Here is a 16,546-nt window from a genome sequence, read left to right as displayed (position 1 = left end):
CTTTTTACTATCAATGTACAATATTTATCTAACAATTTAGTGATCGGATATAAATTGACCTTATAATTTACCTCTCTTCATATATATATATATATATATATATATATAAAAAGAACGAATTATAAAAAATATCTGGGATGAACATAATTAAAATATCATCATTAAATTTTCTCCGACCAGCACACTCCCTTATCTTATGGCATGCATGTGATTCCTTTAGTTACTAGCTCCTCTTGATTTTCATGATTGGCCATTGGGATCATGATCATTGGGTGCATAGATCATCCCTCAGTTGATTTAATTTGTTCTCGGTCTGGTCCAACAATATCGAGCAACAGTCATGCCACTGATTCATAGTTCATACATTTTATATGCCTCAGTATTTATAGCTCGAGTCTGATGCTCTCAAAATTGTATAACTGAATTATCCGGTTGATTTAACCGATGGAGCCAATTCTCCAAGACAATAATATTAATAAATATACTTAATTTTTATATACCTAATTTTCAGAATAGGTCCATAGAGATTCTCGGCATCGCCCGCGTTAAATCTGATCTCCATGGTCATGTACCCTGTACCAAAGACCAGGAGCGGGGTCAGATGGCCGAGAAGAGCTAGCCATCGCTGGAAAACGAGGATACAAGGTCGGCAAAGAGAAAAGAGGGCGAAAAAACACCAAACAGGCGCTGGAAAGCAACGTGGGATGAAAAGAAAGGAAAATTACCGCGATAGATCGACGAAAGGAAAGCTCGGGAAGGCTTACGTAAGGGAAAATTTGCCGCAAGGGGAGGCTGAGGATCGCCGGAATAAGTCACGCACAAGGAGCTGCTGGAGCACTTTCGTAGAAGACGCCGAGGTTGAAGAAGAAGCCGACACTGCGGCTTTATAAAGATTGGGCTCGGCCGACCGGAGTCGTCCGATATAGGTCACGGAATTCGGAGCGCAAATCTAGCGGTAGAATTCAAACCGTCAGACGTCACACCAGCGCCTGTCACTTCGGGCGTGTGGTGGCGGCGATGGTGACACGTGGCATTCCCCCACTGGTTCACATTTAAAGGGCGCCATTACCCAGAGTGGGCGCGTGCTCGGCCTTAATGGAGATGATTTGCACGAGTCCCGAAAAGATTCGGACGATGTCAACATTGACCGCACTCACCCAAGGACGCCAGTGAAGAAATCGTGAAGCGCCGAACGAGCCGTGGGATCAGTCCCACGGCCGACCCACTCTATGATAGACCTAGCAGAGTCTGATCAGTTTCATGGTCGATCGGCCAACCGATCTCTAGACTTAAATTGTCCAATCAGTCGGACTCGTAGCCTCTTTCGACTAGACTTGAGAGAGAGGCAAGTGATCCGGAGGTAAGGTAGGACCCCGCTCCGCAGAAGGTCATTGCCACGCTGAAGGTCAAAGTTACGGTGGTCATGGGCATCCTGTCATCGTCCGATCGGGCAAGTGGGTTGCCCGATCGGAATAAGGAATGTCTGATCCGACATTATCACAGCTCGGTCACACACCGAGCTTCCGAAGCTCAAAGAACCAAAGTAACGACAAAACAGAAGTCGAGCGGCTATCCCGCTCGGACTTACATTAGGTCTCGGAACCAACATACGACCCTTAAGCACGACCTCCCGTTCGTCGCAACAAGGAGCCCGAGCGGTATGGAGAGACGGCTGAGCGGTCATTTCGCTCAACCCGATTGGGCAAGTGGGTTGCCCAATCGGAATAAGGAATGTTTGATCCGACATCATCACAGCTCGACCACACACCGAGCTTCCGACTCTCAAAGAACCAAAGTAGCGACAAAACAGAAGCTGAGCGGCTATCCCGCTCAAACTTACATCAGGTCTCGGAACCAACATACGACCCTCAAGCACGACCTCCCGCTTGTCGCAAAAAGGAGCCCGAGCGGCGGAGAGATGGCCAAGCGGCCATTCTGCTCGCCCCGAAGACAGCAGGACTGCTAGGCAGTCCTCCTGCTCGACCCCATAACAGACAAATTAGGGATCCTGCGACATCCTTTTGGGAACCCGTGTCACCGACAGACGGCATGGTTGGCGGCATGGACAGGTAGAGGATAGTACATCGAAAACTTCCACTGTCATGTCAGAGATATGCTCAAGTCATTGAGGTATGATGTCAGAGACACTTTCCTAACATGTCTTTTCAGGGGAAGCCTTGAGAAACGTGCATGTATCAAGGAGCGTGCACACGCTCTCCCGGAGCCCTATATAAAGGGCCCTAAGCTTCAACGAAGGTAGGGGTGATCGTGAATCAGGTTGGTTCGGTTATTGAGATAAAAAAACTATCCGGCCCTACTAGATCGGATAATGTAATATCATGACCATACATCTGACCCTATATCCGGCGGTTATTATGTATTAAATATCCGACGTGTTGTCAGTTATTTGGATATCCGACCCTATATCCAATGAAATATAAAATATAAATATAAAATAATAAAAAATAAAATATTTTAAAATGATAATAGACATTACTGATTACACGTTGTAGTAGCTAATCGTCAATAGCTGCTACAACGTGTAACAACTTATCGGCAGTAGCTACTACAACGTGTAGCAGCTTATCCGCAGTAGCTATTATAATGTGTAACAACTTATCGGCAGTAGTTGCTACAAGTAGGGGTGATCGCGGATCGGGTTGGTCCGCTTATTGGGATAAAAAACTATCCAGCCCTACTAGATCAGATAATGTAATATCATGACCCTACATCCGACCCTATATCTGGCGGATTTTGTTTTTTCGGTTCGGTTCGGGTCGGTATAAGCGGGTTGGTCGGTTTGGCGGGTTGACTGCTCACCCCTAAACGGAGGTATGATAATTTTCTACTGTAGCTACACTATTACTCTGCTTCACTGCTTCCTCGCTTATACATCGTCGGAGACTGACTTGAGCGTCGGAGGGCCATCGTCGGAGAACCACTCCCTGGCTCGACACTGACACTGCTGTGGTTGCAGGTCTCTGACTCGGAGTTCACCAACAGTCAATAGGAACACCACGTCCCCCAGCATCCATATATAGTCTCGACTCTCGAACATGATCATTGATAATGACTAATTTTACATTGAAGTGATCAAATACTTTTTTATATTCAAAAATTCTCTTTACTTTGTTGATCCAATTAACGAAGCCTTTCGCTTGTAATGTGCTAAAAAAATCAAGAAAATCAACTCTGAAACCAAAGTCTCCATATCATTCCTCTCGAATATGGTGTTCCCGATAAGTAGTACGATGGTGATACGAGTTCTCAAAAGTAGACTTAGAATTATGATCAAAGATCTCACGATCTTTAAAATACTGCACTGTCAGACGCTGAGTTAATTCTACAAATTGCTTCTATAAATCCTCAATTATCATTATATCTTAAACGTTATGATCGTGGTGTTAGGTTTCCTCAATCAGAAACTGCTTATTGCGACCATGTCCACGTCCACGACAACCCTCCATTGGATATTAATGGATTTTAATACTCACCGACGCCGAGCGGAATATAAATTATTCTCGGATGTGAAATTTCAAAGAGATTGATAAGAAAATAAGTTAAGGGAGAAATTATAAAATGAGTAGTCAAAACTAGGCTTAAATTCTTATTAAGAAGACAAGAGCGAGAATAGAAACAAGAGATGTAAATTCTTATTAAGACAAGAGCAAAACAAATTGATTCAATATTAAAAAATTTATCCTAAACATTATTTAAGCATGTTTAAGCTCTTAGAACCCAGAAAAAAAAAATCTAAACAACAACTTTAAAAAAAAAAGAGACTTGTCCAATTAATGAATAACCAAGGAAAATGCTAACTAAATTTAATAAATGAATAACCAATTAAGAAAAAAATCTGGATCCAAAGTTCCCTCAGGCATGCTTGTCCATACGATCAGCCAGGTTGGGTTCAATTAGGCATGTCACCTGCATCAGAAAGTCAAGAGAGGCTGACTTTGATAATAAAGAAATTAAATGAGAGAAGAGAAAGACAACAATTAATATCTTACTCAATCATGCACATAGAAAATGAATAAAAATTTGAACTGGCATATTTAACCTTAAAGGCGAAAGGAGAAAGAATCAAAATTTAGTTTGCAAGTGATCGAGCCCCGTCCATTCAAAAATTTGAACTGGCTTATTTAATCATTTCTCGCATTGCTTCCGACTTCGTCTACCTTTCCCAAGTAAGTAAATAAATGTTTCCCTGGCCTATTCCCTAACTTCGTACAATTGATCCCATGCGTTCCAATCCTTCGTAGGACCCGTACCAACAGGAGCTTCGTACATATTTATTAATTAATTAATTTAACATATAGTCAATTATTTTTAACCCTAGCACTTTGTAGTGGATCTAAAATGGTCTTAACAACACTTTCAAAGTAAATGGTGAAACTCAAGATGGTTTGTTAAAATTAACAGGAGCAACCGTCAAGCAGTATTCATGCATCTAAGAGCAAATAATAATAAATTGACCAAGAGACGAATAACTGCCATATATAGCATTCATGATATACCTAAGAGAAATAATGGACCTTAAAAATCATATTAATTTCAGGAAAACTTTTAGCATCTGTATCGCATCAAGATAGAAGAATATCGCAGAATTAAACTCTATAATTAATACCATGAATATATATAGTAAAGATGTTGAACAAGGTAATTAGTATTCACACACCTTCTAGAGTCACACACACACTTCTTTGGTGCTGAGCCAAGCAGATAACCAGTGGTAGCCGCATTCGTACCATTCCCGAACCCAATCAGAACATCATCGCAGTAAACACTCAAGGTGGACCAGCTGGTGCTCAGAAACCAGGATCGAAATCTATACAAGGATAAAACCCTAACATTGAATCCTACCGCACCATCACCTCGCCCACGGTCCGACTCGATCCCCCTCACCACATTGGAATTGACGTACTCCCCGAGCGCCACCAATCGAACTCTGAGAACGGTGGTTTCGCCCGTCCCTTGATAGAAGGGTGCGAGAGTGTTTTCGGACAAGATGTCGGAGGCATATAGCACGCTGGCGGTGACGTGCTCGTAGTAGATGCGCACCTCATGGCTGGGGTTGTGGACGGTGAGGTTGAGGTCGAAGGAAGCGGATAACTGCTGCTGTTGAGCGGAGAGGTTGAAGCCAGTGACGCAAGCGGAAGAGACGGCGAACTCGGGCGTGCGGGGATCGGGGATGAGACTGAAGATGATACCGGCTAAGAGGACAACGGCGATGAGGACAAGGCAGATGACGACCCCCAAGGCCATTAAGCGGCGGCGGCGGCGCCTTTCGAAGAAGGTTTCGTAGCGGGAAGGAGGAGCGTCGGCGGGAGGAGGGTAGAAGGGTCGCCGGGGAGGGGCACCGTTCGATCCGGAGACGGGGTAGCCGGTGACGACGGCAGCCTTGGGATTGCCGGCGGAGGAACTCATTGAGAAATCCGAGAGAACGCAGCTGTGAAGAGATAGATGGATGGAATGACGCAAGCGGTTCGGCCAAGCGATGCCTTTACCCTAGAGGCACACGGAAAAAATATATAATTTTATGGATATAAATATGTGATTTTAAGGGTAAATAAATCACAGATTTTAATGTATAACAATATCACTGATTTTTAATGTCTAAAAAAAATCACAGATTTTAATGTACGACAATATCACAGAATTGTTAATGTATAAAAAATATCACAGATTTTAAATAAATGACAGCAACAGATATGGGCGTCGGCGTTATTATACATGCAACACTCATATTTATTATACATGTAGCACTCGTGTAATAAATGACAACAATTAGCAAAGGATATAGGCAGAAATTGTAATCTGTTAAATTAATGGAATTTTCAAACTATCATGTTGACAAGTAACTTGTCAAAGATATTATCATGTTGATCGACAAGTTACAAATGGGAAGCCTTGGTTTGTTTTGCGAGCAAAAAAATTGATCAGGCCATACCACATTCTCAAAGAAGGGGTTAGAATAATCAAGTTAAGGAGGTTGTTGGATGTTAAACAAAATTATGAGTAGGGTACGTATTCTCTCTCATATCCAATTATCCATTATAATCATAATATAGCTGCTGTCTGTTGGACACCTTTATCATGTATATTGCGAACACCAATATATTTTTCTCAATAATTTTTGAAAAATCAATGTATCAAAAAAATATATAATTTATATTTAAACAATCATAGATCAAAAATATATTGAATCAAATTGATATTAAAAAGTATGAATATAATCAAGAGAAATAAACAAACATATAGGAACTGATTTCATCTCATTCTGAACTCTCTATATCAATTAACCGGTTTCGGATATTTTTTTTTAAATAAAACTTTACAACAAATTCATGGATGTATTTCAAATTTACAACTAATTATAAATTTGTTAAAAAATTTTTATTTTTAAAAAATAAAAAAAAATCTTAGAAGCCAATTGATTGACTTAGAGAGCACAACAAAAAAACATAACTTTGGGGACAAAAGTTTGGAACGAAAATAATTCGTCCCAAAATTGGGACAAATTTAGGGTCGAAAATAAATTTCGACCCAAATAACCAACAAAACTTGCAACAAACAAAATTCGTTTCAAGTTTGCAATATAAAAAAAATTCGTTGCTAAATTCGTCCCCAAATCTGGAACGAATTAAAAATTTGTCCCAAATTTAGGGACAAATCCTGGATTCGTCCCAGATTTGGGAACAAATCGAGAATTCGTCCCAAATTTTGGGACGAATCCAGGATTTGTCCCAAATTCTGGGACGAATCCAGGATTCGTCCCAAATCTGAAAATAATTTTAAATAAATAAAATCAAACACCTAAGGCCTAAATATGGGCCTAGAGACATCGGAATTTGATGAAACAAGTTTCTATGCGTCCGTATCGTTGAGCTGATCCTAAATACATCATAATCCATAATTTTTAATTAATATTTTCAGCGATTTGAATTTATAACACCCAATTAGGTCAATTTGGGATTAAAAAATTCCAACAATATATATATTTGGTAAAAAATATTTTTATTGATAGATTTACGATCAGGATAATGATACGAGCACATAGAAACTTGTTTCATCAAATTCCGATGTCTCTAGGTCCGTATTTAAGGTGTCCAAGTTTGTTTTTTTATTTTTTAATAAATAAAATTTTGGGACGAATCCGGGATTCGTCCCAAAATTGAAAATAATTTTAAATAAATAAAATCAAACACCTAAGGCTTAAATATGGACCTAGAGACATCGGAATTTGATGAAACAAGTTTCTATGCGTTTGTATCATTGAGCTGATCGTAAATACGTCATCATCCATAATTTTTAATTAATATTTTCAGCGATTTGAATTTTTAACACTCAATTAGGTCAATTTGGAATTAAAAAATTCCAAAAATATATATATTTGGTAAAAAATATTTTTATTGATAGATTTACGATCAGGATAATGATACGAGCACATAGAAACTTGTTTCATCAAATTCCGATGTCTCTAGGTCCGTATTTAAGGCGTCCAAGTTTGTTTTTTTGGGCAACGGAGAGGATCACTATATATGCGGGAGGATCACTATATTTTGGGCAACGGAGGAAAGTAAACAAAGGAGTGACCTTAATAGAATGAATCAATCTCACAATTCTGGTGACTCAAGTGCTATATATGCGGGAGGCTCCATTAACATAGATGAGCATAGACGGAGAATGGTAATTGTTTCACTCTTTCATAAATTTTTAATATATATCAAATTATTTCATTATTTGAAATAATGTTTTTTTAGACCAAGGAGACAGGGAAGGAGCCTTCTTTCATTGATACTTTCACTCGCACTTTTTAAAAAAAAAGATAACACATGGAGTGGGGCGAGAGCAAAAGCAATCAAGGTAATATTTATTTTACCTTAATATATGGTTTAAATTTAATTAGTTACCTACCATTATTGTCTTAATATTATATGTGTTTCTATTATATCTAATCAATATCGTATGTGTTTTACAAAACAGGAAAAATATTATCAACTCGAGCTAGCTCAAACATGCTCACAAGCTGGTATCGAGAGTCAGGGGTCTGAGGAGTCTGTTGGCAATAATTTGAGTTTATGGTTAGAGGCCAGTGGAGGACCAAAAGGGGGAAGAATATTGGGGATGGGTTCCTTGAGTAGAACCCAAAGATTAGTTGGAACTTCTTCCTCCACATCAGCACTTACGACCCAAATAAATACCTTGACTGATGAGGTTAGCCATCTGAAGGAAATAATATCACAAAGAGACCAAGAAAGGGTGCAAAGAGACCTAGAACGGGCTAATTTGGAGAAAGATATTAGAGATATGCGCCGACAACAAGAATTAATCATGAAACACCTTCAGTTGAGCTTCGCTCAAAGTCAAAATCCTCCCAATGACGACGATGATGATGCCTACGATGATAACGATGATGGCGGTGATGATTTTTGATGATTTTAATAATGTATGATGAATTTTTTTTCTCATGTTTACTGCTTTACACATTAATCAATGGTTTTTTAACTTTTCAACTCTGTCATTTGTAGGTTAAGTCTGTTGTCTTCTTGCACTGTTCCACTGTCAATGTATGAGATGACTTATCTTTGACGTAGAATAATCTATATGATTATTAGTTGTGTACCAGTAACAAAATTAAAGCATAAATAGGCAATATGAATGGAATCTCTAATACTCTGACTTTATTTTTGTCCTGATTTTATAATGTTGTTTGTGCAGGTCTCAATTTGGTGTGATCTCACTGTAGTTGAAGACAGCTGTATTTGTTCACTTCTTTTCGGTATTCCTAAGTTCATTAATATGCATTTACTGATCTATATATACAGTTAGCTTTAAATAATTATGTTATAGTTGTTTAATTATATAAAGTTAACTTTAAATAATTATGTTAAAGTTAGCTTTAAATAGTTGTTTAATTGTGTTCCTTCTTTTTGATAAGCTGCTCTTTCTTGTTTTGTCTTCAATGATAATGACGCATAAAAGTTCTGAATTTGATCTATGTACAATCTCAAAACTATATAGATACATAAAAGTTCTATATTTCATCTAGAATTACATCACACTATTCTAAAATTCTTTTCTAGATAACGATGCATCCTCCTACTTTAATATTTTGCAAAGAGTTGTTAAAAATGTGCTAAAGTTATTCATATGAAATTGTCAACTAGTTAACACAATGAAAGGAACAATTATTTTAAACATCCTTTAGTTTACATTAAATACCAACCAAAGATAAAACTATAAATTCAGCAAATTAAAATGAAAAATAAAGTTAACTAAGTGAGAAATTTGAACCCTAATACCATACTTCACAAGATCTCTATCTCTTTCTCTCTATATGATGTGCCAATTATATTAGGTTGTATCATAGTTACGATACATGTACTTAGTTTCAAAATAATTCTTATAATTTTATTTACCGTTGCTATGACATGGATGATTCATATCGTTGGTAAATATGACTTTTATTAGAATTAGGGCTTTTATTAGAATGTTTAAGGAATTTCACATTTATGTTTTGTTTTTAATTATTCTTTTTACATGGCTATATCGTATAATATTTACAATCTTTCTTGTTACACATAATCTAGTTTATTTGTTTGTTGTTATGTAGGCAAAGGAGATTTTATGGGGATCAAAGATTTTGTGGCACACGAATATGACTTGGGTTGATGTGTTGGGGATCAAAGTTATGTATTCTTAGTGTTGTTAGATGGATGATGGACTTGGGTTGTTGAACTTGTAAACTTTGTTGAACAAGATGGATCTTGTATGTAAACTTTGTTGAAATCTTTATATTTCTTGAATTATGAGTTGATGTGTTGATGTTAAATTAGGATGTGTTGAATGTTAAATTAGGATGTGTTGAATGTTAAATTAGGATGTGTTGAATGCATATTATTTTTATGTATTTGGATTGTATTGCAGAAATAAATTGAAGCTGGAAAAAAATATTTGATATAGGGACGAATTTGACAACGAAAATGAGTTGTCCCAATTCTATCGTAATTTGGGACAAAATTATTTTCGTCCCAGAATTCGTCCCAGATTTTGGGACGAATCCACAAAATTCGTCCCAGAATCTGGGACGAATCTACAAAATTCGTCCCAAAATTCGTCCCAGATTTTGGGACGAAAATTTATCATATGATTATAAAAAAATTTGGCAAGTTTTTGTTGCCAATTTTGCAACAAATTTATTTTCCGTTGCAAACTTAGGAACAAAAATGGCAACAAAAAGTCTGCGACGAATTCTGGGACAAATTTTGTGGATTCGTCCCAAAATTCGTCCCAGATTCTGGGACGAATTCTGGGACGAATCACAAAATTCGTCCCAAATTTCGTCCCAGATTTTGGGACGAATTTTGGGACGAAAATTTATCTTATGATTATCAAAGAATTTGGCAAGTTTTTGTTGCCAATTTTGCAACAAATTTATTATTCGTTGCAAACTTAGGAACAAAAATGGCAACAAAAGAAATTTTGTCACCGAATTTGTCCCCAAATTCGTTGCAATATTAGGGACAAACTTGGCAACAAAATATAATTTGTCACCGAATTCGTCCCCAAATTTGTTGCAAAAATAGAGACAAATTTGGCGGAAAATTTATGTGAATTCATCCCCAAATTCGTTCCTAAGTTTGCAACAAAAATAGTTTTCGTTGCTAATTTGTATACTTTTTTGCAACGAATTTGGGGACGAAAATTTTATTCGTCGCTAAATTCGTTCCCAAATTCGTTCCCAAATTTGCAACAATCCATAATTCGTTCCAAAAGTTGGCATCAACCATTTTGGGACGAAAAAATTTTCGTCCCAATTTTTGTCCCTAAAATTTTTGCAACGAATTTTTTTTTAAAATTCGTCCCCAATTTTTTCCCAAAATGTCTTATTTTTTGTAGTGGAGCTCAAGTGAATAAACCAGCATTTTACCATCTGAATCTATTTTTACTACCTGCTCAAGAGTGTAACGGAAGTATTAATATAAAATAAATGGTGATTCCGTAACGTCTCGACATTAATGACGACATTAAACTCATTAATGGTGATTTCGTAACGTTTAAGTATTAATGACGCTAAATCTAGGAGAGTAAATGAACCAAGCCGCTCATAAACTATTTGAAGCTCGATTTGATAAAAGCTCGTTTGAGCTCATTTAATGAGGCTCGTTAAGATAAAAAAAATCAAGCTTAAGTTTTACAATATTCGGCTCATTAGCTCGTGAATATGTTCGTTAAGCTCATAAATCAACTTTTAAATAAAAAATATAATAGTTTTGATATTAAATTTATAAATTTTACACTCTACTTATAAAATATATAGATAAATATATTAAATTTATTTATTTGAATAAAATTATAAATTTTAAGGGAAGAAAGTGGTCGTTCTCATCAATTTCTAAATTTTTTTCCACATCGATGATTTGGATTTACCTTATCTCTCTTGTGATTGTTGAAGTTGCTCCCACCATATTGAGGCTTGCCCTTTTAACTTGATAATGATCAATTTTACTTTGATGTGATCAAATACTTCCTTGTATTCGAAAATCCTTTCTACTTTGTTGATTCGATCAACGAAGTCTTCTGCTTGTAATGTGCCCAAAAAAAAAAAAAAAAGATGAACTCATAAACCAAAGCCCCAATATTATTCCTCTTGACTATTGTGTACCTGGTACGTACTATGATGGTGATATGAGTTCTCAAAAGTAGATTCATAGTTATGACAAGGCTTACAATCTTCAAAATCCCCGAGAGCGTAGCGCAGACGATGGACGCATGATATTTCTGAGATAATAGCCAGAGATCGATTCTCAGAAACTGATGACCTAGGATTTATCCCACCATGCGCCTAACGCATGTGTACCTTGCATTTACCTTCCTCCATATCCATGTGACCGACACTAAGGGGGCGTTAAGGTAGTGGATCTACTCTTTTTTTTCCCTTTTTCAAAATCCTGCACTATCATACGTTGGGTTAATTCCACAACTTGCTTATGCAATTCATCATCGTCATTATATCCTAAACATTATGATCGCGGTGCTCGGCTTCCTCAATCGGAACCAGCCTATTGCGACCACGACCAGATCTATGACGACCCTTCATTGGATTTTAATGGGATCTAATACAAACTTACGCCAAGCATACTACAGATTATTCTAGACGTGAAGGGACGTGAGTTGATGTAGTGGGCAGCTGTGTCAGGAAGAAAGTCGTTGAGTCGGGAATCGATCGTCGAGTCGGGAGGCAGAGTGGATCAGTTGGGAAGTAAAGTCATCGAGTCGGAAGGCAAAGTCGGGAAGTAGAGTCACCAAGTCGAGAAGAAGCTACCAATCAGATACCGAGTGGTTCTCGAGTGAAACTTAAGTCGGGACGCAAGTTGTCCGAATCGTCGAGTCGGGAAATGAAGGTGTCAAGTTAGGAAAGATTCCCATTTGCTTGAAAACTTAGATGTCAATATTCTTGAAATAGATTTACCCCACTTTCGGCTATATACTTTGAGGTTTTTTTTAATCGTCTATTTCTCAGGATCGAAATGTCAATCATTTCACTCGAGAGGTTACAGATACGCTCTGTTAATATCAATTAACGTATCTGTGAGTAAGTAATAAAAAATATTAATTATTTCACTTGGATAAATTTTATCTTAAATCATACTAATACACGAATTAACTTGATTCAATAGAATCTGATCTTTAAATTTGTACCCCTTACATCCACTTATAAAAGAGTCTCTATATTAGTCCATATCATGGACGGAAAATAATATAAAACAACTAATTAGCTTTAAAAGTTCATATACGAGTTCTTTTCATCCACCTGATTTCCATGTGAAAAAAGTGAAACTCAAGATTGTTGGTTAAAATTAGCAGCAGCAACCGTCGTCAAGCAGTATTCATGCATCTAATTAAGAATAAAATAGGCATAGAAAATAATAATAATAATAATAACAATAATAATAAAAAAATTGACTGCCATATATAACACCACGTGATATATACCTACGATAAATAATGGACATTACAATATTCTCCTTTAGGTACACGATATTTCTTTTCTTTAGACATGTAACAATTAAATATTAAAAAAATCATATTAATTTCATCAAAATTTTAGGGTGCGTTTAATTAAATTAGGTGTAGAATTTTAATTATATAATTATCAATTAATCATTTAATTAAAATTATGGGAAATAAAATATAATTAAATATTATTTGATTCAATGTATGTAATGTAATAAAAATTTATTTATTTAAAATTTTTAATGAATAATCTAGTTTATATTTTACTATATTACCCTCAGTTATAAAATTAACTATACATAATATTATTATTATTATTATTATTAATTTTTCCATATTTTAAAAGTTTTTTTATTATTTTATTATTTTAACTTTTTTTATTTTTTATTTCTTTACGTTTTGTCTTTTTTACTTTTTCCTATTTTTTATTTTCTTACATTTTTATTTTTTTAAATGTTCCATTTTTACAATTTTTTCTATTTTTAATTTTTTTTTATATTTTTTAAATTTTTTACGTTTTTTCTATTTTTTAAGTTTTTTTAATTTTTTTACCTTTTTATTATTTTTTTTAATATTTTACGTTTTTTTTATTTTTTATTTTTTTACGTCTTTGTTTCTATGTTTTAAGTTTTTTTTTGTTTTTTTTATTTCTTTCTTTATGTTTTCCTTTTTTGCCATATTTTTTTTCTTATCTAAGAATATTTTGGATAAAAAAACTTATTAACCCAGAATCAAGAGAGAAAAATAGTGAGTATTAAGGATAAAAATTTTCTTACCTTTTTCATACCTGACGCCCCCTTTTTATAACTTTTCTTGACCTTCCATCTCCTTCTGTTTAACTATATTAATTATAGATATTTTTGTCTTGACTTTTTCTTATTTAATGATAGATGGAGTGTTCTATTTTATTTTCTCTTTCCCTTATTAATTATTCATTTTATTATTTCATTCATCACCTAGAATCAAGAAAAATCTTAATTTTTCGAATTTTTTCAACTTCAGGTTGCATGCCCCTTTTGTTGATATGTTGGACATGAAACATTGAGAATCATTGATTACATAAATCAAATAGAATTTTCGTTGATAACCTTAAATAAATAATTAAAATTATCAAGAATAATCTCACCAAACACATTCTGTATCGCATCAAGATACAAGAATATCGCAGAATTAAACTCTCAACATTACGAGGTAATTAATACCATGAATATATATAGTAAAGATGTTGAACAAGGTAACTAGTATTCACACACACATACTTAGAGTAGATTACAATACACTTCTTTGGTGCCGAGCCAAGCAGACAACCGGTGGTAGCCGTACTATTCCCAAAACCAATCAGAACGTCATCGCAGTGAACACTTATTAAGATAGACCAACGGGTACTCCATAACCCGGATCCAAATTTAACCCAGGACAAAACCCTAACATTGAAACCTACTGCACCATCACCTCGTCCACGGTCCGACTCGATCCCCCTCGCCACATCGGAATTGACGTATTCCCCGAGCGACGCCAATCGAACTCTGAGAACGGTGGTTTCGCCCTTCCCTTGATCGAAGGGTGCGAGAGTGTTTTCGGACAAGATGTCGGAGGCATATACCACGCTGGCGGTGACTCGCTCGTAGTAGATGCGCTTCAGACGGTTGGGGCTGTGGACGGTGAGGTTGAGGTCGAAGGAAGCGGACAATTGCTGCTGTTGAGCGGAGGAGAGGTTGAAGCCAGTGACGCAAGCGGAAGAGACGGCGAACTCGGGCATGCGGGGGACGAGGAAGAGGACGGGAATGATGATGACAACGGCGAGGAAGACGAGGGCGATGAAGACCGCCATGGCGAGGATCCAATAGCGGCTAAGGGAGATGCACATGGTGGTGTAGCGGGAGCGGGGAGGAGGAGGAGCGTAGGATCCAATAGCGGCTAAGGGAAAAGGAAGTTGATAGTTTAATAAAGAGGGAAAAAATAATAGATTTTAATGTATAAAATAGTTTAAGGAAATAATATCACAGATTTTATTGTATAAAAAAATCATATATTTTAATGTATAAAAATCAGAGATTTTAAGAAAATAAATATGTGACTTTATCATAGATTTTAATGTATAAAAAAAAGGAAAAATCATAAATTTTGTGGTTCGGTGAATACATTTCTTTTCATGCGTGTGACGGCGTAGACTTAATCGATAGATTCGCACGTGATCTATTAGTCATTACATTCCATATTTTGGTTTCATATTCTCAAAAACTCCATCGGTTAAATCAACCGGATAATTCAGTTATACAATTTTGAGAGCATCAGACTCGAGCTATAAATACTGAGGCATATAAAATGTATTAACTATGAACCAGTAGCATGACTGTTGCTCGATATTGTTGGACCAGACCGATAACAAATTAAATCAACTGAGGGATGATCTATGCACCCAATATCTTGGATGACTGTTGCTCTAAATATTGTACATTGATAATAAAAAATAGAATCTGTCGTCTCAGCGATCCCACACGGTCGGTCACATGACTATCTATAAAGAGATACATTGGACATCTATGATTCACTAATATGGGGAGGACTTTTTTTCCTTAACTTTACCAACACCGTGAAGTATTTATACATGTAACACTCATATTTCTCATCATCATCAGTATTATACATGTAACATTCATATAATAAATAACAGAAAATTAAAGGATATGGTCAGGAATTGTACTCGGTTAAATTAATGGAATTTATATCAATATTAATGGAATAATTTCAAACTATTATGTTGGCATTGTAACTTGTAAAAGAGATTATGTAACTTGTCAAAGATACTATGCAAGTTGATCGTCAAGTTACAAATTGGAAGCCTTGGTTAATTTGTTTTGCGAGCAAAAAACTGATCCTGCCATACCACATTCTCAAATAAGAGGTTAGAATAATCAAGTTAGGGAGGTTGCTGGATGCTAAACAAAATTATGAGTTGGGTATTCTTTCTCATATTCATTGTAATATATATATATATACACGGTAACTAGGGTGAAGCATAGATGGAAATATGGTAAATACGTCAAAGTGGTTCTAAAGATAGGTTCACGGTTTCACTTTTGGCTCCTGAACCCCTTGGATTTCTTGATTCTGGAATTTCTCGGACCTCCTTGCCCCAAAGCCCTTCGAGCTTCTTAATTTTTGGTCTTCTCGAAACTCCTAGCTTCCAACGTTCTCGGTAGTACTCCTAGCTCCCGACCCTCTCGAGACTTCTGGCTCCAGAACTTCTGGCTTCTGACCTTTTCGGGACTCCTGACTTCCGACCCTCTCAAGACTTCTGACTTCGAACCCTCTCGAGACATCTAGCTCCCAACCTTCTTGGGACTCTTGACTCCCAACCCTCTCGGGACACTTGGCTCTCGACCCTCTCGGGATTCTTGACTCTAGCACTCTTGGTCCTAGGACTCCCGGCTCCTGTCCTTCTCAGGACTCCTAGCTCCCGACCTTCTCGGGACTCTTGGCTCCTGACCTTGTCTAGACTCTTGGCTCCTGATATTCTCAGGTC

General features: G+C 36.5%; 2 protein-coding genes and 1 long non-coding RNA gene across 3 annotated transcripts; 1 reads left to right on the top strand and 2 right to left on the bottom strand.

Annotated features, from left to right (window-relative positions):
• Window positions 1–4,566: 4,566 nt before the first annotated feature.
• On the bottom strand, window positions 4,567–5,493 carry LOC122022832 (NDR1/HIN1-like protein 2). Its single transcript, XM_042580947.1, has 2 exons — window positions 4,679–5,493; window positions 4,567–4,573 (listed from the first exon to the last, which is right to left on the bottom strand). Exons 1-2 carry the CDS (start codon window positions 5,425–5,427, stop codon window positions 4,567–4,569), a joined length of 756 nt encoding a protein of 251 aa, XP_042436881.1. The 5' UTR covers window positions 5,428–5,493.
• Window positions 5,494–8,676: 3,183 nt separating this feature from the next.
• Window positions 8,677–9,812, top strand: LOC122022651. Its single transcript, XR_006123052.1, has 2 exons — window positions 8,677–8,782; window positions 9,617–9,812. It is a non-coding gene; the product is annotated as an uncharacterized LOC122022651 (long non-coding RNA).
• A 1,077-nt stretch (window positions 9,813–10,889) lies between these two features.
• LOC122022831 (NDR1/HIN1-like protein 10) lies at window positions 10,890–14,851 on the bottom strand. The gene is made up of 3 exons (XM_042580946.1): window positions 14,462–14,851; window positions 11,734–11,784; window positions 10,890–10,955 (listed from the first exon to the last, which is right to left on the bottom strand). Exons 1-3 carry the CDS (start codon window positions 14,849–14,851, stop codon window positions 10,890–10,892), a joined length of 507 nt encoding a protein of 168 aa, XP_042436880.1.
• Between the last annotated feature and the right edge of the window lie 1,695 nt (window positions 14,852–16,546).

The sequence above is a fragment of the Zingiber officinale genome, chromosome 9B, assembly GCF_018446385.1.
Source record: "Zingiber officinale cultivar Zhangliang chromosome 9B, Zo_v1.1, whole genome shotgun sequence".
Classification (NCBI taxonomy): domain Eukaryota; kingdom Viridiplantae; phylum Streptophyta; class Magnoliopsida; order Zingiberales; family Zingiberaceae; genus Zingiber; species Zingiber officinale.
Note: the sequence above shows the minus strand (reverse complement) of the source record. Positions and strands in the feature narration are given on the sequence as shown.